The following is a 23,797-nucleotide window of genomic DNA, read 5'->3' as shown; positions in this document are numbered from 1 at the left end:
GTACATATATTTATATTTATATTTATATTTATATTTATATTTATATTTATATTTATATTTATATTTATATTTATATTGTGCACAATGTGGACCCAGCTAGCAGTTATTGGAACAAACAAGGTGCATGAAGCAGAACAGGTATGTTACAGTGGGTACATTTATCCATCCTCAAAGGTTCATTTGGCTTTTAAGTTTCAAAATCCTCTCTGCAGCTGTGAGTAGTCTCCTTATAGAAAAGGAAGTGTGTATCAGTGTGCATATACATCAACTAGGAGATTCTCACGATATCCTGTGTTCCAATTACTGTGGAATGCACTGTAGCATTTCCCAAATTTTCACTGTTGCAAATATTTGCCAAGCAAAATGTACTTTTCAGTCTTCTCCCTGAAGAGACCTTTGGTAGCAGTATATTGTACTTACTGAAACAGTGTCTTCAACATTTAAACCAAAGATAGGAAACATTTGTTTTCTTTCTTGCAGTTCAAAGATCCCAATTCTGTGTTTTTGACTTTTGTAACCTAAACAGGAAGAAAATTTTGTCTCATCATCATTAAATGTAGTTTAACTTTTATGTTAAAGTTTAACTTTTATGCCACCTGATGGCCAGTGAGTCCTGCTTTGCCCCTTTTAATCTGGGCATGACTTTTGTGCTTAATTTCATTTGTTAAGATTACTTGGTTTATGCAGCAGTCTAGAACATGAATGGTTCTGCGAATGTCAGTAGTGTGAAACCATTAAAAATTAAGTTAGAACTAAGTTAATTTATCCAAATTATTCTTTGGTTACTAAACATGAGGTTGGAATCTTGTCTAGAGGGGGATTTAGCTTGGATGTATCATTGTTCTATAGGTTACTTGTGTATCTTCAAAAATACCACCTTTACTGTGGTAACTAGAATCTGCTGGACTGGATTCCCCAGTGATCAAAATATGGATATTACAATACAAAAAATTGTAAGCATGGAAGTTCTCCTTGCTTTACAGCTGCCAGGACATACACCTAGCAAGTGGCTTAGGTCTGAACGTAGAAGAATTTATTGTAATTAGTGCAGGTGTATTGAGTTACCTTCCTAAGTGTATCTCAGCATCTTAGTGTAGGAAAAAATAGCCAGAGGTTAATTTTCTCTGTGTAAGATAGGCTGTAGTGGAAGTGAATTATCTTCTACTGTGAAGTCTCCTGACTGCTACTGCTGAACCCAGGACACTGAGCTAAACATTTCTTTCTAACTTTACAACTATGATTCATTTAAATGACATATTACAGTTATTTTTTCAAAGTTTCCTTAACTTGAAGAATAAAATTATACATTCCAGTAATAACTCTCTCTCTCTCTGTGTGTGTATGTAATCTGTTATTGGACAGATGCTCTTTTCATAGTAGACTCCTGGATTTTTGATGTACTTTATATTCTTTGATTAAGCACAAGTGAATGATTGACAATATTTCACCATAAGTAAAGCAGAAACTTTAACCAAGTAGCAGTGATGTGTAGGTCATCATGAGGTCAAAATGTACACATTCATATATTTGCTCTAAACTATGTGTAGAGCATCTTCTGTAGGCTTTGGTAGAACCTTTTGGCACATGTGAATTTAATTTGTTTAACTTTCAGTGTCATGCTTATTCTTAAGTGTGTTCTGTGAGTAGGAATTTCCCTGTGGTGGTATAACTTTCTTGCTTTGAGAAGATACTTCGGGTTTTTTATTAGCTCATGTACAAAGCAGTAATTATTAAGGCTAGTTGCAAGGAATATTGCAAGCGACTCTTTGTCTACTCCTCAGTGTTGTAGCACCATTACTATGTTCTGAGGGAGTAGAAAATTCATGCGTAGCTCTATTTAAATAGAAAAGTTAAATGTATAATGGATGATGGTATCTAACTTTTTCAGAAATACCTTGGTAATCAGAAAAAATAATGCATACTGAGTTTTTTTCATCATCTTTGAGATGAAAGGAATGGATGTATAATGAATCTGTTTTTTTCTACAGAATATAGTATTCTACACCACATGCCAGGATGGACATACTGGGGGAAGAGTGGTTTTTAAATAACATACTTCATTCAAAATTGATACTGTGCTGTCTCAGTGTCTGATACTCACATTTGAATTGAATGGCTGAGGATGCAGCCCTGCTGCATCTTCCAGGTTGGTGAGAGTAGTGATTAGTCCTGTAGTATTAAAATAGCATTGGAAAACATAGTACACTGTTTTAATAAATATGGTAAACGTGCTTTCCCTAGTAATTCTGGTGATTCAAAATTCTAAATCATAAACCAGAATTGCCTACTTGAAAGTTTATTTTAAAATACATTTCTGATTGATAGGTCAGAGTTCTCTACCTGATACAAAATATATCTGGCAGAAACAGTTCCCAAACTTCTTAAGAGTTGGGAATATGTATTTTGTGGTTTACATTAATCATAGAATGGTTTGGAAGGGACCTTCAAGATCATCCAATACCAACCCCCCTGGCCACAGGCGAGGATAACTGCTGCTAGACGAAGTTGCTCAAAGCCCCATCCAACCTGGCCTTGAACACTTCCAGGGATGGGACAGCCCCAGCTGCTCTGGGCAGCTTGTTCTAGTGTCTCACCACCCTCAGAGTAAAGAACTTGTTCCTCATATTTGATCTAAATCTCCCCTCTGTCAGTTTGAAGCTGTTCCCCCTTGTCCTATCATTGCATGTCCTGATAAGCAGTTGCTCTCCAGATTTCTTGTAGTATCCCTTTAGGTACTGGAAGGCTGCTATAACATCTCCCTGGAGCCTTCTCCAGGCTGAGCAAGCCCAACACTCAGCCTGTCATCAGAGGAGAGGTGCTCCAGCCTTCTGATCTTCATGATGTTTGAATAGATCCACGTTCCTCTTGTGTCGGTGGCCCCAGAGCTGGATGCAGTACTTCAGGTAGGGGCTCATGAGAGACCTGCTCATCACAGTCTTCTGATGCAGCCCAGCATACGGTTGGCTTTCTTGGCTGTGAGCGTACACTCCTGGCTCACGTTGAGCTTCTCATCAACCAACACCCCCAAGTCCTTCTCCTCAGGGCTGCTATCAATCCATTCTCCACCCAGTCTATGTTTGTGCTTGGGATTGCCCTGGCCCAGGTGTAGGACCTTGTACTTGGCCTCGTTGAACTTCATGAGGTTTACACAGTCCCATCTTGAGCCTGTCAGGGTTCTTCTGATGGCATCCCTGAAGCATGTTGACCTCACCTCTCAGCTTGGTGTAGGTGAAATACTTACTGAGAATGCACTCAGTCCCACTGTCCATGTCATTGAGAAAGACATCGAACAGGATTGGTCCCAACACTGACCCTTGAGAGATGCGCACTTACCACTGGTCTCTACTTGCACATCAAGCTGTTGTCCATGAATTCTTGAGTGTGACCATCCAGCCAAATTCTTATCCACTGAGTGGTCCATCCATAAAATCCAGGCCTCTCCAGTTTTGAAACAGGGATGTTGTGTGGTGTCAGGTGTTTTGCTCTGGTCCAGGTAGATGATGTCAGTTGCTCTGCCCTTATTCATATACACTGTCAACCTGCCTCAGAAGGCCGCTAAATTGTCAGGCATGATTTGTGATTAGTGAAGCCATGCTGGCTGTCACCAAGCACCTTATTTTTCATGTGCCTTATCATGGTTTCCAAGAGGATCTGCTTCATAATTTTGTGAGGCACCAAGGTAAGACTGACTGGCTTGTAGTTCCCTGGGTCTTCCTTTTTCCCTTCATGAAAATGGGAGTTACATTTCCCCCTTCCAGTCAGCAGGAACTTCACCAGACTGCCATGACTTCTCAAATACAATGGATAGCTGCTTATCCACTTCATCTGTCCATTCCCTCAGGACCTGCAGATGCTTCTTGTCGGGTCCCATGGACTTGTGCCTGAACTTAATGTTTAGATGTTTTCAAACCTGATCTACAGCAGGCAGTTCTTCATTCTCCCAGTCACTGCTGTTGCCTTCTGTGACTTGGGCAGCATGACTGGAGCACTTTCTGGTGAGCACTGAAATGAAAAGATACATTATGTAGCTCTTTTCACAGTGTCACCTGAGCCTTGGATGGCAAGTCATTCTATAAAATGATGAGTATATATGTATATATATATATAAATGTGAATTATTCTGGGGGATCATTTGGAGGGCAAATTAAGTAGTTTTAGCTGTGTTTCTGTTATGAACATTTTTAAAATACAGTGTAACTCTTGTCACGGCAAATTTTTGTGCAGAACTCAGTAACAAGTGAAATATTTCCTATGTTTATTGAATTCAGGATGGTTTTGTACTTAAAATAAGCCGAATAAGGGAACTGAGCTCCACATGAAAAGATCTTGTGACTCTTCACAAGGCACATGTGAAACTAAACATATGCACACAGCAAAACTGCATCTCTCCTGTTGTGATTCATGTACTTCTCTGATGTAGCACTAGGGAAGGAGAATTCTGTGGCAAATCAAAAGGGGTGAATTATGAGCATTTGAAAAGTTTGGGTTTGTTTGTGGTTTGTTTTTTTGTTGTGTTTTTTGTTTTGGTTTGTTTTTTTAAGGTGCTAATAATGCTGTTCTCACTTTTGTAAGTATATTGATCTTTCCTTTTCAGATTCACCTATCCTCATGAAATATTTTTTTGTTTGTTTCAGTTGTGGTTTATTCTTGCTATTTATCTGTATGTGATACTGTGCTCAAAGGAAAACTAGCACTACAGTAAACAAAAAAGTAGGTGAAATCAGATCTTTACAAGTGAAAGAGAGGTCTGATTGCAACTAGCCAGTTTAAATGAAGGTCTGCTCCTTATAAAAGAAAGAAAGAGTTAGTGAACTGTATTAGAAATGTCATTGCAATTATGAAATGATATAAATTATTATACCATTGTTCATAGATTTATTATACTTTCTAAGAACAGAGAATTGGTAGCAGCCTGTCAGTTTTGGATAATTAATTTATGCAAGGAAGAATGAGGGTATTAATCTTTACAACCCATTGATATTAAGTTTAAAAACTACTGTCATCCATTTATCATGATGATGTGAAGTTTTTAGATTCATATAAGTAAATTGAAATGTACTATTGTATTTGATGCATGAATTACCAGGAAGCTACTTGTGATATGCTTGTAATTTTATGTTGGTGAATCTTAAGTTTTATCCTCAATTGCCTTCATAAACTGACTCTTCAGTGTCTCTTTCTTGATGCAGTTAGGCTGAAAATATTTAATGATGCTCCTTTTCTAATATTGATTCTTCTGTGTTAATTTACTACCCTCTATTCAAAACTATATTAATAAACTTTCTGGATATAGATGGAAAATCTCAAATGTCAGTGTTTCCTTCCTTTGTATGCATATTTTCATCTTCTGATGATGATGTGTAATTGCAATGTCAAGTTAATTGCATTATTAAATATTTTAATTTTATTATGTTTTAGAAAACCAGTAAGAGGTAGATCTTTTAGTCTAAGAATTAGCTACTACAAGGACTACATTGGTAAGAAAAGCATATACAGAATATATATATATATATATATATGTATACAGAAAATTCTCAGGATCTGTTTTTTTTCCTTTCTGTGGTCTTGAAGAGCTTGAATGGCAGATCCTTGTGCTGCTTTTCTGTCCTCTTCTTAGTATCCTTGCCCAAACAATGATTGTCCCATCTACTGAAACTTCTCTCCAGCCTTTCATAATATCTGAGTTTTGGTTTGTCATTTAGTCTTTACAATGTTAGTTCCTCTTTTTGCCAAAATTGAAGTTTAATGTTTTCTTAAAAATACTTCCTTGCTCATCTCTGTTCTCATCCCTCCTCATGTATTGTAACGCAGGCAACATAGGCTTTCTCCTGTTGTGTTCTCAGTGTAATGATGTCTCTGCTCTCTGCCATTTCAAATACTTCCTTAAAATAAAATTTATCTAAAATGCATTTTGCTTCTTGTAGCCGCAACACTTTCAATAGATTTTTTTTTTTTAGTGTAAATGGATTCCAAATAGTAACTTATAGTCATTAGATGTTGAGATGGTTTTGTCTAATGTCTAGTTTGTTGTTTCTCTACCTGAAATTCTTTTACTTGCCATTTACCTGATGGAATGAGAGTGAGTTGAATGACTTACATGTGTGCCTCAGTTAAGGATTTGTGTAACTCCCCTGTTCAGTTTCTGCTGCTATCAGTTGATAGTGGTAAATGTGGACATTTAACATCAGCACATCAATCTGCAGTAAAATCTGGAGAAGGTTTCATTTTTATACTGTATACATCATACTTATGTACAGATGTGCCCCACAGTTCAACTCCTTGCAGAAACTGGACTGAAGTGTCTTAGATAAAGACTTCTGAGGCTGCTAAGGCAATTCTGTGATAGGACTAAAGATCATTCAAGCTGACTTGAGTAGGCAAAAGGGAGTTTTTTTGGTTTTGTTTGTTTTTTTTTTTTACTAAAGAATTGGAACAAATCACTCCTGGCAAGAGAGAGAGTCATATTTCACTGTCCTGTAATAATCTTGTTGCACTGTGATCTACAGACTTTCACAGGAAATCCAGGGAAAAGTTGACTCTCCCAGTCAATGGAGTTGAGAAGAGCATACTCCAAATGCAGTGCGTGCGAGGAATTTCCTAAAAGTCTGAAATTGTGCAGCCTAGAAATTTGTTCCCAATATCTTAATTTTTCATTTGGAATCTAAGTGTATGTTTAAGTTTTTCCAAGCATAAACAGTGAGATACCACAGCATTAGAACAGAAGACAGAAGTTGCCTTTTAATGTAAACTTGTGCATCAGAAATTACTTTTACTTCATGGAAAGCAGCAAAAGGTAGGATGTTATTGTAAAGCTGTTGGAACAAGCAGGTTTTGTGGGTGCAAGTGGCCCCCCCAAAAAAACCAAAACCCACCAAACCAAAAAAAACCCACCACAACAAAACAAACAAACAAACAAAAACCCCAAACCCTAACATTTTTGGCTGCTTTATTAGTAGCTTTTATTTGATTTTAGTGAAGCTTCCCTAGGGGAAAATGGAAGACCTGGGAAAGTCAGTCTCATCTCTGCCTGGCAGGATCATGAAACAGATTCTCCTGGAAACCATGAAAAGGCAAGTGAAAAACGACGAGGTGGTTAGTGACAGCCAACATGGCTTCACTAAGGGCCAATTTGGTGTCCTTCTATGATGGGGCTATAGAAATGATGGATAGGGGCATCAGGATCTGATGTCATCTACCTGGACTTGTGCAAATCATGTGACACTGTCCTGCATGACATCCCTGTCTCTAAACTGGAGACACATAAATTTGATGGATGGACCACTTGGTGGATAAGGGTAAACTCATGAATCTGGAAGAGTAAGACAGGAAAGAGCTGTACGAAACCTAAATTAACAAAACCTCTGCAACCAATCATAAAATAGAAATTTACAGAAAGCCTATAAGGAATACAAACAATGCAGGCAGAGGTAGAGTTGAGACACAAGTCCACCACCTGGGCATTTCAATGTATCAACTGAACCACACAGCTTAGTGTCGTCAGCAAACTCGATGAGGGTGCACTCAATCCCACTGTCCATGTCACCAACAAAGATGTTGAACAGGATAGGTCCCAACACTGATCCCTGAGGGACACCATTCGTTCCTGGTCTCCAATGGGACATTGAGGCATTGACCACAACTCTTTGCGTGTACCCATCCAGCCAAGTCCTTATCCACCGAGTGGTCCATCCATCAAATTTATGTCTGTGATCACCTTTTTTTAACCTTATAATATTGCTACATCTTCTGTTAAAAAAATGCTTGACAAATAGCATTCAAATACAATGATCTTAAGGTCAGGCCTTGGTCTGTAAGTATTTATGGCATTAAATTTTAGATTTTGATCAGGCTCATGTTTCAAATCACTTTGGACAGCTACAGTCATTAAGATGGCAATCTGGACAGTTAAAGTCACTCAAAATAAACTACAAAATATACTGTAAATACTTGGGTGAGAGGTAAGGGAGTGATTCAGATTTCTGGCTTGCTTGTATCTCTTGGTGTAATTTGTTTTCCGTCAATGGTTTAAAGTTCTGGTTCAGTTTATTACTACTTTTCCAGTCTATGTAGCATGTTTACAGATAAGAGCATCACAAAAATTGCCAATTACAGATTCACTTTTAGTGTAGCTATGGAGATAGGGGAGAAGAACAAGATGCTATTCAGACACTTAAAAGTACATTTTATGTTTTCATGCTGGGTTTTTGTCACCTGCACTAGCGAAATGCCATGCCATGCTTTTTCAAAGAGCTGTAAGAATCTAAGTAGAGGTACATGCACTTAAGGTGAAACAGTATTGAAACAGGAAGGTAAATTATACAGTGGGTTTCAATACCATTTATCTCAAGTTTGTTTAGCCCAACTAGCATGTGTTTCTGGATAGTAAGTAATTCGCTAAAACAGTTGAGCTCCTTCTTTGTGGTTCTCACCTGTGGCATAACAAAATGATTTTTGATGAAGGCTTGCAGAGCTGTAGACGATAAGAGCAAGTCATTCAGTGAGCAGGCAGGAGTAAGAAGCTAGGCAGTGCAGTTCAGCTGTGGACTTAGTCATTTGGATTATTAAAGTTTCCATACCAAACTGAAATTTCATATTTAATTCCATACTGAATTTCAGTAAGTTGTTGCTGAGATGTGGTTATCTGCAAGATTTGTTTCTTATCACAACCTTTGTGTAAATTGCTGGCAGCCTCTTCCAGATTTTTAAAGGCTCATGCATTTGGAATTCACTTTGTATTTGATGTGGCTGAGTTCAGATTTGGCAGCCTTTGGAGCATGGTCAAAGATACATGGGTTGGACGCAGACTGGGAATAATGTTTTGTGCATGTATTTCCTAACAGGTTAGTTGCTAATAGCTTTCCAGGTGCAGCTGTGTCAGTAGCTTTTAATGGTTTTGTGCAGCTATGCAGGAGTTGATCTGCTTGCTTAATGTAATGGGGCCTACTGGCAGCATATGCAAGTGTTCTAAAAAATGGTATCTAAATAAGCACAACCAAATGATAATGGAAGATTTTTTTTATCAGTGGTGCTAAGAGTTATTTTGTGATTCTGTGCTACTATGGAATTTGCCAGATTTGCCAGTCTGGATTGCCAGACTTGTTTCTAGGATAGGAGACAAAATCTTTAACTGGGAGAGCAGGTTCCAGTTGTGTTGTAGTTCTGAAACTCCTGGAATGTGCTTTTCCTACTGACAGCCAGCTAGGCTAATGTGCAGCATGTCCAACCTATATTTGCTATAAAAATGAAACTTGAGAAAACAGACATATGTACCTGCATGTGCAGCAGAAGTTGATGGTTAAATGTGATGTATTCCTTTAAGCTCCTCTCTTGAGAACTTGATAACAAGCAATAAGGTACTAATGAAGTTTTCTTGACAGCAAGGTAGCCTGCCTTTTGGAACCTCCAGTTGTGTCTGCTACAGGTTGCACAAGTTCTGATGTGTCTGAGCTGCTGTTGTCAATAAGGTTAGCAGAGATATTAAATTTGGCCCCAGAAACATGGTGCATGTTAGTTTAAACCTTTAAAACCAAACAAAACACCAGCCCCCCAAAAATGCTCAAACCAACATCACCACCACCCCTCCACCACCACCAAAAAGCATGCCAGCTTACACTTCAGTGGAAAAACTGACCTAATGGAAAGGCAGCCTATCTTTCTGCAAGTTTGATACTTCGAGAGAGAACTATTTTCAACAGTAAACAATGCAATTTGAGGATAAGGCTTCCACCAGGAAAACTGATAAATTTATCACAGCTTAAAATTTGTCATTTTTGATGGAAGACTTTGGAGTTTCCTACCCCAAATTATTTCTTGTCAATTAGTTTTCCCTCTGTTAACATTTGCCCTATCTGTGGGTTGGCTATTCTGTCAAACAGAATTATTTGGTGTTCATCAGATATTCACTGTAGCAGATATAGAGCTGTTACAAGAGAATATTATCATAAAGTCAGTGTTTTCACCTGGACAATTATCAGAGTGGCAGATGGCTATTACCTTTTGACAATATTTTCTAGACATAAATGGAATAGCTACCATTTAACATAATATGGTCTGCTTTGTTGCACACATTGTAAAACAGATAATGCAAAAGGTCTCCAGTTATACAGCACTGATCCATGAAAAGGAAGTAAGTAATAAATTTTAATGTTTGTTAATTCTTAAATTCTTAAATCATTTGTTAAATCTTTTGAAGGTGCTAAATTGACCAAATCCTAAACTGATTCAAAGACAGGTGTGGAGTGTTCCCTAGTAATTGCAGATTTTTTTCTTCAGGCTTTTAGTCCAAACTACGAAAAGGGCCAGGTCTTCATGCAGTAGCATTTCCACTGACATTAATAACCAGGATATCAGCTGTACATCGATTTTTAAGATACGTGCTATGAACTCTTTCTGTGTAATCTGCCTAGTTATTTCACTGTTCAAAAAGCTTTCATTTTTAGTGAGATAAGACTGGAGCTCAGTGGAAAACTGTGTAATTCCTGGCATAAACTAATTCCTCTACGTAATCTGTTATTCAGAGAACATTGCTTTTGCCATTTTAGACTTAAGGATTTATGATATATCAAGACCTTTCTGAGTTTTTAAGAGATATTTTCATGAAATTAAATAATATTTTAGCTAGATTTGGATTTTCAATGCAGAATTTAGAAAGCAACAATAAATTTTCCATTTCACTGCCACAGAGGGGCAGAAAACAGATTTATTTATGCCCTGTTTAGGGCCAACTCATATTTCACCCAAGGCAGTAAAACTGCAGACTTCAGCTCTTCTCTTTTGGCAGAGCAAATGATATGGAAAATTGAATCTCTGCTTCTACTGAGAACTACATCACTGAGAATACAACTCCTGGTTTAGCCTCTATCTGTTTTAATTCATCAGCTGTGTGAGCAACTCTGCCTTCATATGGGGCAAGTGGTGCACAAAAGACCAAAGGCTTGTGGAGCATTTTGTGTATGATGCAGACTCCTGCTCATATGCTGAAGGAGAATGTTCTCTTGTCATTAAGAATTCTCCCCCCCAAGACAGTTCCAGTACATGGCTGAAAGGCTGATTGGAATGAAGAATCAAATGGCAGAATAAGAATTCCTAAGAAAAGTATCTCTCCTTTTGTAGTTCATCCGCTGGAAAAACAAGCCTCACAAAATTTTTAGCTGAGGTTCATAAAGGTGACAGAAAGGGAAGCTGTCTTCCGCATTTTTTTTGTGAGTATTCTGAGGAGAATAATAAATGCTTCGATTGTGCATTGCTATAAATTAAGGGAACCGGCCCAGAGTATAAAGAAAGTGGTTTTCCTGTGTATTTTATGAACTGAATGCCACATAGGAAATCAGCCATATTTTTGTGTAGTAAGCCAAACAATTATTCATTATCCAATAGCTGAAGGGAAGAGTGAAGGGTAATTACTATGTCTAAGATAAGAAACTGAGAAGGAAAGTCTAAATTAAAGCTGACAGTTGGTGGCAAATATTCTGAAGAATTTTATGATCAAATCTGTAAAAGGACTTGCTGATGCAGAGAAGGGTGTTTCAGTAATTGTAGAGCCTGGATAGGTCTGCCTTAGCCCAGGGTCTTTTTGGCTGGCAGTTTTTATTGTTTTTTCCCTATATCACAGAATCAGAATTATTCTGGTTGCAAGGGACCTCAAGGTTTAGTCTGTCCTATTACTCACATTTGGGCCCACACTGTGTTTGGACCAAGAACAGAGATTTTACAACCTGTCTGAGCAACTGTTAATTATTCTAATAAACCTCATTGTCCTTCCAGTGATTTCCTCCCCACCCCCTTCAGATCCTCCCCTGTTTCATTTTGATTGTTATCACTCATTCACCATCCTCACACCTCAGTGAAGAAGTAAAAGACAAGAGTCAATTAACCTATTAATGCAGAGTTAAGGTTACCTGGCAATGTTCTTCCAACATGATGTGTTCACTATAACTTATATTTCTGAAAAATGGTATAGGAGATGAATGATGTATGCTGATTAATTCATGGCTTCTTTCATCTGCCTGAAGCACTTACTGTTTTAGGTGTAAATGTATTTAAATGGTGGAGGTGCTTTTTGGAGCAGTTAAGCAAAACTGGGTGTATAATGCAGGTCCACTGAAGTACTAGTTGTTATGGAAGAGGAAAGAGGAGGCATTTTTTAGTCCCCACATTTGTGATCAGATGTAAGAGATACATGTGTACTATGAGACTTCTAATATAAATAACGTAACATTGAACTGTCAGTCTTACCTGCAATAGCTGATAAAAAAAAATGTTGTCTAGTCCACTGCTGCCTAGTTTCCCAGTCTGGGCAAAATGGCATTCTGGTCAGTGTTACTGGGAGTTAACATGGGATTGAAGTGATTTATTGCATTATACTCGAAGAAGCTGAAGTTCAATTTGTTTTGTTTTAGAAAGGTAAATTACACACCAAAAAGTTTTACTGTATGTTGGTTATAGGTGCTTTGGTGAAGAGAATAATCTTTAAGAAGGGAATGGTTGTTAACATAGTTTCTTAGGTTCATAGCTGAGACATGGCTAGTCTGAGTAAAATTTGTTCATTCTGGAAGTTAGTAGCAGCTGGAGGTGGGAGGACATACTGCAACATGATTTGTGGTTGTGCTGATTTCCAGAGATTAGACAAGAATGCTCTATTTCTTCTCCTCCCTCCTTGTCTCTTCTTTAATGTCCTGTTACCATCTCCAGTTCATTTCTATCTTGTCCTACAAAGTCATCATCATATTACAGAGTATTAATATATTAAAAATTCTCTGTTGCCCTGCACAGTACCATGGATAATGGGAGTATGAACCATCTCCTGTAATTTTTAGAATAAGCATTTTCAGCTTTTTATAGCCAGAAGGAAGAAATGGGGTACTCTAAGGGCTAAGTCATTTGAATACATTTACATGTGTATGTAAATAATGAGGTTGATTGTCTCTAAAACATATAATTTCAGTTGTTGTTATGGATGTGTTTAAGATGACTAGGCCAAATAGAAAGGCTAGGAGCAAGTTATATGAGTGCATGCCACCCCTACCTTTTTCTGGAGGAAAGTGTTTCCTTGGTTTTATAGCCCAGGAAATAATTGGAGTATGTAGGCACTGACCCCTGTGCAGCTGGGTACACTCACATTTTTGCTTTTTTCTGGCTTTTGTTTCTCTCTGGACCATCCAGGTCTCCATGCTTATGGTCTACTTTTTCTCTGCCTTTCTTCTCTCCAGATCCTTACCTAAACATTGCTTGTATGCTTTTACAGTGAACTCCTCATTTTCAGAGTTCTCTAGGCCTTGCTCATGTAAAGTTCTAGGAAAGGAGAGAAACTTAAATATGCTGAGAATATAAGACACCGCTTCCTTAATTTCCCCAAGGTCCTGGAATACAACTGGATGCTGAATGGGGAAGCTGACAGTCAAGGAAGCCTGTCTGTAGGCTGAATTTTGTGCCCAGGAAATGGCAGGCAAGGGTTGAAGCACAAGCAGTTACCATCTCAGATGAACCAAATCTTATTGTACTCATGTTAAAATAAATGAGGGAAAGAAATAAAACTGTTGAAAGGATTAATATTACTAAAAGGTTCTCAGTCATGCAGGGAGATAAATATTCTGTAATCTAAAACTATTAGCCAGTTAAACTGATGGTTTTGGGTTGCCAAGTATGTAATTAATACACAATTTAAAAAAATGTTATTTTTAGAGATTTTTGTGTGCGTGTGTGCGTGTGTAATGTGATGGGGATTTTTTTGTTTGTTTCTTTTTCTCTTTTTAGCTTCCTTGGTTTAAATGCTAACATCTTGGAATCATTTATGCATATGTGAATGAAAATGAGCCTTAAGGAGAGGCTGCCAACTCAATACTTTAATCACCTTAAGGTAAAATCTGTGAACAGAATCTTGTGTGAATAGAACAGAAGTTAATGTTTCAGACTACAAGTTGAAGTTTGAAGAAACATAAACAAGAAATTTATTATACAGTTCAATATGTATCTCTTTCAGGAAGAGATTGTTGTTGTTGCAGACTTCCTCAGTTTAAAATTAATATTAGTTTATTTTACCTAGCACCTGAAAACAAAAGCATTTGCACCCATTTCTCTGGATCAGTTAATTTCTGGTCTTCACAGGCAATTTGTTAAAGTGTTCCACCATGCTCATAATGAAGAATTACTCCCATCCCTCCCACTCCTCCATGCCCCTTGCATTAAGTTCTAAGTTTTCTTTGCTTCACTTTCTGACCAATAGCCTGTTGGTGCATTTGCCCAGCTTGTCGCAGTTGCTCTGAGTGGCAGCCCTGTCCTCTAGAGTACCAGCCAGCCAGTCTAGCACCAGGCTTGCTGAAGATGCGTTCTGTGTTATTGCTTAAGGTGTTAATGAAGAAGTTAAGCACTGTCAGCCTCAGAGTCCCTTCCTGAAGAGCAGCTGCCCTAAGTAGCCTCCAGTTTAACTTTGAAGTACTGACCATTTGTCTGTGAGCCTGATGGTCTGACTGCTGATTCATCCACCTTGTTCTTCACCCACCCAGATGCTATCACTCCAGTTTTTCTGTAAAGAGACTGTGTAAAAAATGTTCTTGAAGTAAGCAATAATCAATGCACTTTCCTCATCCACAGAGCCATGTCACTGAAAGCAATCTTATGTCACTGAAAGCAATCAGTTTGGCCATGCTTGATTTGCTCTTGGTAAATCAATGCTGTTTATTCATTATCATCTTCCTGTCCTTCAAGGCCTGAAAGTGCCTTCCATGAGATCTTATTCAATAATTTTTCCAGGAATTGATATGAAGCCTAAGCCTGTAACTTTCTGGATCCTCCTCCTTGTCTGACATCACACTTATGTGCATTTTATACTATAGGTGTACATGTCTAAAATGTTTTGGAAGCACCATGCATGCAGTTGAGTAAATATCAGACCATTATGAGTCCTGCCTCTCAATGCCACTCTTAGTCTGAGATAGAATGAGAGTGTTTTCAGATGGATTAGCAACAAATAATATTAGAAATTATCATCTAGTTTCTTAGTTTTTACAGATAAAATATGTTTAGTAATACAATCAGAGAAGAAATTACTTTCCTTGTTCTGAGTGACTTTTTTCCACTTTTTTATTAATTTAAAAACTGTTCTCTTGAAGTTCCCAGGGTCTTTAAACATGAAGTGATCACCAGTGATTAATTTTTTGAAAAGTGTATAAGACACTGTCTTGCTTGTAGAGTGTGGATATTATATTAAAAGAGCCCCAAGTGCCAAGAAAATCTGTTTCATAAGATTGCTCATTGGGTATTCCCTGAACTTCAGTATGTAGCAAAAAGGTGGGAATTTAATGCAACTTCTTTTTTTGTTCTGAATATAGGAGGACTGATAGCGTGGAATGGTATACTGGGACTTACCCCTTCCACTTATTGGTCCTGTTCTTTTAACTTTGGCATCAGAAGTTGCTAAATCTAAGTATGTATATTATTAATAAATATTTGCTTTCAAAACTCTTTTGGGGATTCACCAAAGCATTGTAGGTCTGTGGAAGCATGTCTGTTACCGTACTAGGTAGTGCCATTATTGGAAACATTGGAATCCTTTTCTGCAGAACACTATAAGGTACCAGCATATCCAGGGAATAGGAGTGGTCTGAAAGGAAGTTTATTTTTTGTAAAAAGCTGCTTTGCTTCTCATTTTATCATGTGAATGTATGGCAAAAGATAGAAATCATTTTGGTCAGGCTAAACTATCACTGCATACTTGTGCATCTAATTTTATGGTTTGGGGTTTGCAGAAAAGTACTTTTTATTTTCCATCTTGTCTTCAGGAGACCAAACTGATTTTTCTAATACTTTTTAATATACTGTATTTCTTAAATTTCCTTTTTTTTTTTTCCTGGCATATCTCCATTTGGTCCACAATTTTCTTGAACTGAATGGGAAAACTGAATGGGAAAACTCAGACCTTATAAATGCCAAGTGGAGTGGAAGGTCATCACATGTCTTTTCCTTCAGATGAAATGCAAAGGAAGCACTATTGATTTTGTCCCAGAGACAGTCTGAGTCATGGCTTTGTCAAAGACATCTTTAGTATCCACTAGTTGGCTCAGCTGAGATATGATTTTTGGCCAGTGCAACTACACCAAGATCCCAGAGGAAAATCGGAAGGTACAGTGAGCCACTCTTCATAATTGACTTGACTGTGGCAATTTGACAATTTCTTTAAACATTATCAATCCACTGTTACAACTAACTCTTATAGTAGACACTGACTAATGACAGAGAGATGGTACATCACCCTATCGTTCGTTTTTCTGCTTTGGAAAGTAGGATACTTGGACAAAAATCAAAAGTTGATCTACGTATTTTGTATAGGAGGAAGCATCTGTAAGAAAGATGCAGGTTAAAATAGTCTCAGCTGGACTGTGATCAGTGCCGATTGCTATTTGATGTACTAAGGCAAATGTATAAACTTGTTTGTGCCTTGAGAAAATGAAGTTAAGCAAGGTTTTCTTGACTGTGAACTACCTCATCTGGAAAGAGCTTCAGAACATTGAGAGAGACTGTGTATTGCCTATAGATATTTGGAAAAGCAACCACTGTATAGTACCTGTATGTGGGGACAGGGTCATTTATACTTACTGAGTGCACATATTGTCTGTGCATTCTGTTCTCAACTGACCCCTTAATATGTAGGCAGTGCATGGCTATAGAAAGAAAACACGTTGCGCAACTTTTGTAGTACAGGGTGGATAGACAATATAAAGTTAATTAAATCTGTGTCTGTCTTCTTTGAAACAAAGTATCTGGAAGGATATACCACATTCTAATTTATATTCCTTGATATTATTATGGGCGTTGATAGTTAAGGTTCTAAAATTACTTAAAAGTAGGCTTAGCAATTTGGAAGGAAGCAACTAGTTGGGATCTCAGACCACAACATCCAGGTCTAATTGCATTTCCATTAGTATCTGGCCTCAAGTTTGCTTTTTCTTTCTCCATAAAAGTGTTGTGGTTGACATCTCTTAAAAGGTTTGAAAATTTTGAGCTTTCCGTCCTGTGTTCCATTCATACAATATTTCCATTAGGCCCCATGCAATACTTTTTTTCTTTCAATTCACTTGACATCTACCTGGACTTGTGCAAAGGATTCGACACTGTCGCACATGACATCCTTGTCTCTAAATTGGAGAGACATCAATTTGATAGGTGGACCACTCAGTGGATAATGAACTGGCTGGATTGCCAGATGCAAAGAGTTGTGGTCAATGGCTCAATGTCCAGCTGGAGACCAGTAACGAGTGGTGTCCCTCAGGGATTGGTGTTGGGACCAGTCTTGTTCAACATCTTTGTCAGTGACATGGACAGTGGGATTGAGTGCACCCTCAGCGAGTTTGCCAACGACACCAGGCTGTGTGGCTCGGTTGTTACGCTGGAGGGAAGGAATGCCATCCAGAGGGACCCTGACACTTGTGAGGCGGGCCAATGACAGTCTCATAAAGTTCAGTTAAGCCAAGTACAAGGTCCTACACCTGGGTCGGAGCAATCCCAGGCACAGCTACAGGTTGGGCAGAGAAGAGATTCAGAGCAGCCCTGTGGAGAAGAACTTGGGGGTGTTGGTTGATGAGAAAATGAGCATGTGTTGGCAGTGTGCACTCACAGCCCAGAAAGCCAGCCATATCCTGGGCTGCATAAAAAGGAGCGTGACCAGCAGGTCGAAGGAGGTGATCCTGCCCCTCTACTCTGCTCTCATGAGACCTCACCTGGAGTATTGTGTGCAGTTCTGGTGTCCGCAACATAAAAAGGACACGGAACTCTTGGAACAAGTCCAGAGGAAGGCTACGAGGATGATCAGGGGACTGGAGCACCTCCCATATGAATACAGGCTGAGAAAGATGGGTCTGTTCAGCCTAGAGAAGAGAAGGCTGTGTTTCAGCCTGGAGAAGAGAAGGCTGTGTGGAGACCTCATAGCAGCCTTCCAGTATCTGTAGGGGGGTGATAGGGATGCGGGGGATGGACTGTTCATTAGGGACTGTAGCGATAGGGAAGGGGTAACAGGTTAAAACTTAAATAGGGGAAGTTTAGATTGGATATAAGGAAGAAATGTACCAAGTGAAATCTCCATAATGGAAAACTGTAGTTAACTCATTATTTTGTGTGATATACATGCCATAGAATCATAGAATAGTTTGTGCTGGAAAGGTCCTTAAGATCATCTAGTTTCAACACCCCTGACATGGGCAGGGACACCTCACACTAAACCATGTCACCCAAGGCTCTGTCCAACCTGGACTTAAAAACCACCAGGGATGGAGCATTCACAACTTCCCTGGGCAACCTATTCCAGTGCTTCACTACACTTAGAGTAAAAAAATTCCTTCCTTATATCCAATCTAAACTTCCCCTGTTTAAATTTTAACCCCTTGTCCTATCACTGCAGTCCCTAATGAATAGTCCATCCCCAGCATCCCTATAGCCCCCCTACAGATACTGGAAGGCTGCTATGAGGTCTCTGCACAGCCTTCTCCAGGCTGAACAACCTCAACTTTCTCAGCTTGTTTTCTTACGGGAGGTGGTCGAGTCCCCTGGTCATCCTTGTGGCCCTCCTCTGGACTTGTTCCAACAGCTCCATGTCCTTTTTATGTTGAGGACACCAGAACTGTACGGAATAGTCCAAGTGAGTTCTCACGAGAGCAGAGTAGAGGGGCAGGATCACCTCCTTCAACCTGCTGGTCACGCTCCTTTTGATGCAGCCCGGGATATGGCTGGTTTTCTGGGCTGCGAGTGGACACTGCCAGCTCATGTTCATTTTCTCATCAACCAACACCCCCAAGTCCTTCTCTGCAGGGCTGCTATGAGTCTCTTCTCTGCCCAACCTGTAGCTGTGCCTGGGATTGCTCCAATCGAGGTGTAGGACCTTACACTTGGCATAGTTAAAATTCAAAAGGTTGGCATCGGCCCACCTCACAAGCGTGTCAAGGTCCCTCTGGATGGCATTCCTTCCCTCCAGCGTATCAACCAAGCTACACAGCCTGGTGTCATTGGCAAACTTGCTGAGGGCACACTCAATCCCACTGTCCATGTCACCGACAAAGATGTTAAACAAGACCGGTCCCAACACCGATCCCTGAGGGACACCACTCGTTACTGGTCTCCAGCTGGACATTGAGCCATTGACCACAACTCTTTGCATCTGGCCATCCAGCCAGTTCTTTATCCACCGATTGATCCATCCATCAAATTGATGTCTCTCCATTTTAGAGACAAGGATGTCGTGTGGGACAGTGTCGAACGCTTTGCACAAGTCCAGGTAGATGACATCAACTGCTCTACCCCTGTCCATCAGTTCCATCGTCCCATCATAGAAGGCCACCAAATTGGTCATGCAGGATTTCCCCTTAGTGAAGCCATGCTGGCTGTCACCAAGCACCTTGTTGTTTTTCATGTGCCTTAGCATGCCAACCAGGAGAATCTGCTCCAAGATTTTGTCAGTCACAGAGGTGAGACTGACTGGTCTGTAATTCCCTGGGTCATCCATTTTCCCCTTTTTGAAAGTGTGGGTTTATTTCCCTTTTTCCATTTGTCGGGAACTTCACCTGACTGCCATGATTTTTGAAATATGATGGACAGTGGCTTACCAACTTCATTTGCCAGCTTCCTCAGGACCCGCAGATGGATTTCATCAGGTCCTATACATGATTATTACTATATCGTACTTTATTTCAGTTATACTGTTCTCAACATATGGGGTTTACCTTTTTTCTGATTGTGTTCTGCAATTTCTCAGTGTGGGAGGTGGGGTGAAGCAGGTGGTTGCATTTAATTTCTCAGCCAAGAACTGGTGTCTAAGAGACTTTTTTACTTTCAGAGGTTCTGTGTCATTATGTGTTTCACATAGATTACCAGCATCTCCCTCCTAGTCCCAAGCTTTGTGTTCTTTTCTGTGCCAGAAATGTTAAATTTTGAATGTATATATGTTTGGTCAGACAGAAGGTGATTGTAGTGTGTGTATGTTTTAATTTGTAAAGTAAAAATGTATAAGCTTAGAATATGTTATAGCAAATCATGTAACTAGAGTTGGTAATAAACCAGTTGCCGTAGAAAAGATGAAGCAAGAAATAATTTATTTCCTTAATGGGGCTTTATATTTCTGAGGTGGTGATGAATTTTAAACAGGAAAATTCTAATAAGGGAAGAATATTGAAGGAATGAAAGTATCATAATATAAAAAAGAGGTGCTATTATCAGGCAATGACAGAGGTAGATGAAGGGGAGGAATATTCTTTGGAAAGAAAACATAATGAAATAAAGTTGCTTTACCAGGAAAGCCAGTGCTGTGTCATCATTTTAATATATTGATAAGTGATACTGTATGTATCACATAAATATTTGCACATATTTATTTGAACCTCACCAATAGCATATAAACCTATACATAGTAATACAGTAAATATATTGCTATAAATAAGAAATGTAAATCATATGTAAAATACGTAATCTATAATGATGCATATCACAATAATTTAATAAGTAGTAGCATAATTTTAATACCAGGCAAAAATACTGCTCATTCTATTCATCTAAGAGTTTGAGTCACTGTGAACATCATAATACATTGATATAAAACAAGGTAGTTTAATTGTTGGAGCAGTTGTTGACAGAGATTCATCTCATGGCAACTTTTGTCACTTAAGGCTTAAGAAAACTTCAAAAGTACATAACAGTTTTATTCCCATGAAATTTTCCTTCATTGTGCAAATATTTGCTATGCATGTGAGATTTTGTGATTTTCAGATTTTTCACACTCTCTACTCAACATTTTATTATTGCTGTTGCTTATAGGAGACTATTACCATACCTTTGAATTCTAAGATTCAGTAAGTTGTTTTAAGACTTTCAAGGATGGTTCAGTGTTCATTTTACGTTGTAAGTTTTTTATCCAAGCTTGTGTTGGCCAATGCATTTCAATAGGGGGAGAAAAATGCGATCAACTCCATGTCTAAAATATGTCTGATCGTATAAGAGGCTCATCCTAAAAGAAATGTTGTTTCATTTGCAGAAAGCCATATTCTTGAGGACGTAAACAAGTGTATCATTGCACTGAGAGAGCAAAATGCAGACAATTTAGATCGTGCAGCAGGTGCAATCCGAGGTCGTGCTTCAAGAGTAGCTCATATTGTTTCGGGTGAGATGGACAATTACGAACCAGGGATTTACACTGAAGAAGTGATGTCAAATGTTCAGTATTTGACCAAGAGTGGTAAGTCTGATTTCTAAAATATATTCTTGGTTTCTTTCATGATGTAAACTTCACTTTAAATACTTATTTTAATTTCACATTTACAGAGAATCCTCTGAATCTCTAATGCACTAATGAGTCACTATATGAGCTCTAATCTGCTTGCAGCATGTTATCCAATTATGATGACATCATGCAGTTCAAAAACAAATTTTTAAGATAAATTTTAATATGCACACCAAGATACTATTAGTCCTCCTGGCCACAGGGCCACACTGCCTGCTCGTAGTCAACTTACTGTCTACCAGTGTTCCCAGGTCCTTCTCAGCAGAACTGCTTTTTAGTAGGTCAGCCCCCAGCTGACTGGAGTTCTTACATAAATACACGTAACATGTTTGGAGACTTGTAACTGATGAGGCAGCAGCTTTCCACTTAGCTGTACTGGCCTCCCCACATCTGTTGTAAGCAGATCAAAGGCAAACTCAGAGAAAGAGAAGCAGGTTCATGATTTGTGGGTACTAGCACAAAACTTTAAGGACACTTGACAAGTGGTTAAATATTCCCAAATACTTTCAGTTTTGCTAAGCAAATTTGGAACTTACTAAAATGGTAAATAATGTCCATTTACTTTTTCATAACATTCAAAAAGAAGATATCCTGTATTGGAATACTCCTGTACTGTTAGGAGGGGTGTAACAGCACTATTCTATAAATGGTTTCTGTGGTCTACAACAGGTGTTGTTTATAGAAATGAATCTTTGGCCTTTCATGTATATTTCACATTAAAAAATATGTGGAGCTCCCAAGATTTCCATGTTTTCATTGATAGCGAGTCTGATAGTCAGGCAGTTAAATAATTGTTACTAGGAAATTTTCTGGCAAGTCTGAACATCTCCAGAATATAGGATTTAGCTTCATGAACTTAGAAGTCTAAATCCTAGCTCTTTCAGTCTAAACAAATTTCTTGTACTTTATATTTGATATTTACTCTATTTTACTGCAAGAAAAGACAAGAATTTTGGCGGAGCTTTTTCTTCATCAGTTCAAATACATCCAGGACAGAACTATCTTCATGTGAAAAGAGTACTGACATTGCAATAAATTAGCAGAAGGGACAGAATAGTGAGAAGAATTTGAAATAGACTTGAATGATTTTATCATCTCTTCTGGCATTTTGATAAGAAAATCTGAGAACTTTCAACATGACATTCTTCTTTTCATAACTTCTGAAAGTGCTGTGACAAATACCAAGAGAATTAGCAGTTCTAGGAAAGCATGGTTTTGATACCCATGTAAAAGCTGAGCTCTTCATTCTTTAAACTGGTAATGTTTAAACACTGTTTAGCTTAGGTATCTCTATAGAGGAGCCTTCAATCCCAGAGTAAGGGGAAACCCCGCGTCCAGGAGCCTTACTTCTGAGCAGTGAGAGTCACCAAGGGAGCCTCAAGACCTCAACAGGACTTGCCCAGGAGCCCGCAGATCCGGTGACGTGAGCAGGGACTCACAGGGGGTGGTGACAGGAGGGACGGCACTGCCCTGAGTTAGTAGAACACAGCTCAGGGCAGCGTGAGCAACCAGGAGTGCTGGAGCAGGGCGTGGTGTGGAAGTTGGAGCAGGCAGCGCGAGTGGGTAGCGAGCACGATGGGGAGGACCTGGTCTGGGAGCTCTGCTCTGGCTGCCCCTGCGGTGGTAGTGTCGGCACCAGACAGAGCCGGTGAAAGGGGAGGCTGCAGCACAGACCTCCGAGTGTAGTTGATGCTTCCACTTGTCTATGGAGGCAGGAGTGCGTAATGGACACGGATGCACTCGGTGTGCCCTGGTGGAGGTCCTCCTATAGCAGGGCCTGAGCTACGGGACACTGTCAGTAGGCTGAAAGATGTCAGGGAAGCTGAGAGGGAACTGGACTGCTTGCTCCAGGCCCAAACTGTGCAGGGGCCGCAAGCGTCCACCATAGCGCACACAGAAAAGGAGGGCATTAATCCAGGAAGCTGGGAGCTAGTAACAAATATAAAAACAACACAAAAAAAGAAGGAAGAGGACAATTAAAAGCAAGGGTCTTCCTCCAAAATCTGATTTCCCCACGTAGAACTACTTCACAGCGCTGCAGGGGGCTAACAAGGAAACGCACACCGCACCAAATGAACAACCTGCTGATGCACCAGTAAAGAGGACCACTGCTGGTGCACCCAGGAAAGAGTGGCGGGTCATAGTAGCAGGTGACTCTACTTTGAAGGGCACAGAGGCACCCATGTGTCTTCCTGACTCAGTCTTGAGGGAGGTGTTGCCTACCAGGGGCTCGGATCAGGGATTGTTGCTGAGGGGCTGCCTGGTCTAGGCATGTAATACTGACTATTACATACTTCTAGTGTTCATGTGGGTGCTAGCAATACAGATAGCAGTAGCCTGGACAACATTAAGAAGGACTCCAGAGCCCTGGGAGGGGTGGTTAGGGGCTCTGGAGCTCAGATAGTTTTTTCATCAATCCTCCAGGTCAAAGGGGAGGACCTTGAAAAGGCCAGGCGGATTTGGCAGGTTAATAAATGGTTAGAACGGTGGTGCCACAGTCAGGGTTTTGGTTATTTGGAACATGGGACTCGATATGGGAGGCCA

The 23,797-nt window shown here is 39.4% G+C and overlaps 1 protein-coding gene across 1 annotated transcript in view; it reads left to right on the top strand.

The window, feature by feature from the left end:
• The window catches only part of CTNNA3 (catenin alpha 3), a 379,762-nt gene that overhangs the window by 244,099 nt on the left and 111,866 nt on the right, over window positions 1–23,797 (top strand). The window contains exon 8 of the mRNA XM_057421525.1: window positions 21,008–21,208. Within this exon, the coding sequence (XP_057277508.1) occupies window positions 21,008–21,208 (201 nt within the window). The remainder of the gene's footprint in view (window positions 1–21,007; window positions 21,209–23,797) is intronic.

The sequence above is a fragment of the Pezoporus wallicus genome, unplaced genomic scaffold, assembly GCF_028554395.1.
Source record: "Pezoporus wallicus isolate ANWC-B61680 ecotype Strahan unplaced genomic scaffold, APGP_CSIRO_Pwel_v1 contig_4816, whole genome shotgun sequence".
NCBI classification, from domain to species: domain Eukaryota; kingdom Metazoa; phylum Chordata; class Aves; order Psittaciformes; family Psittacidae; genus Pezoporus; species Pezoporus wallicus.
This window is presented reverse-complemented; position numbering and strand designations above follow the sequence as displayed.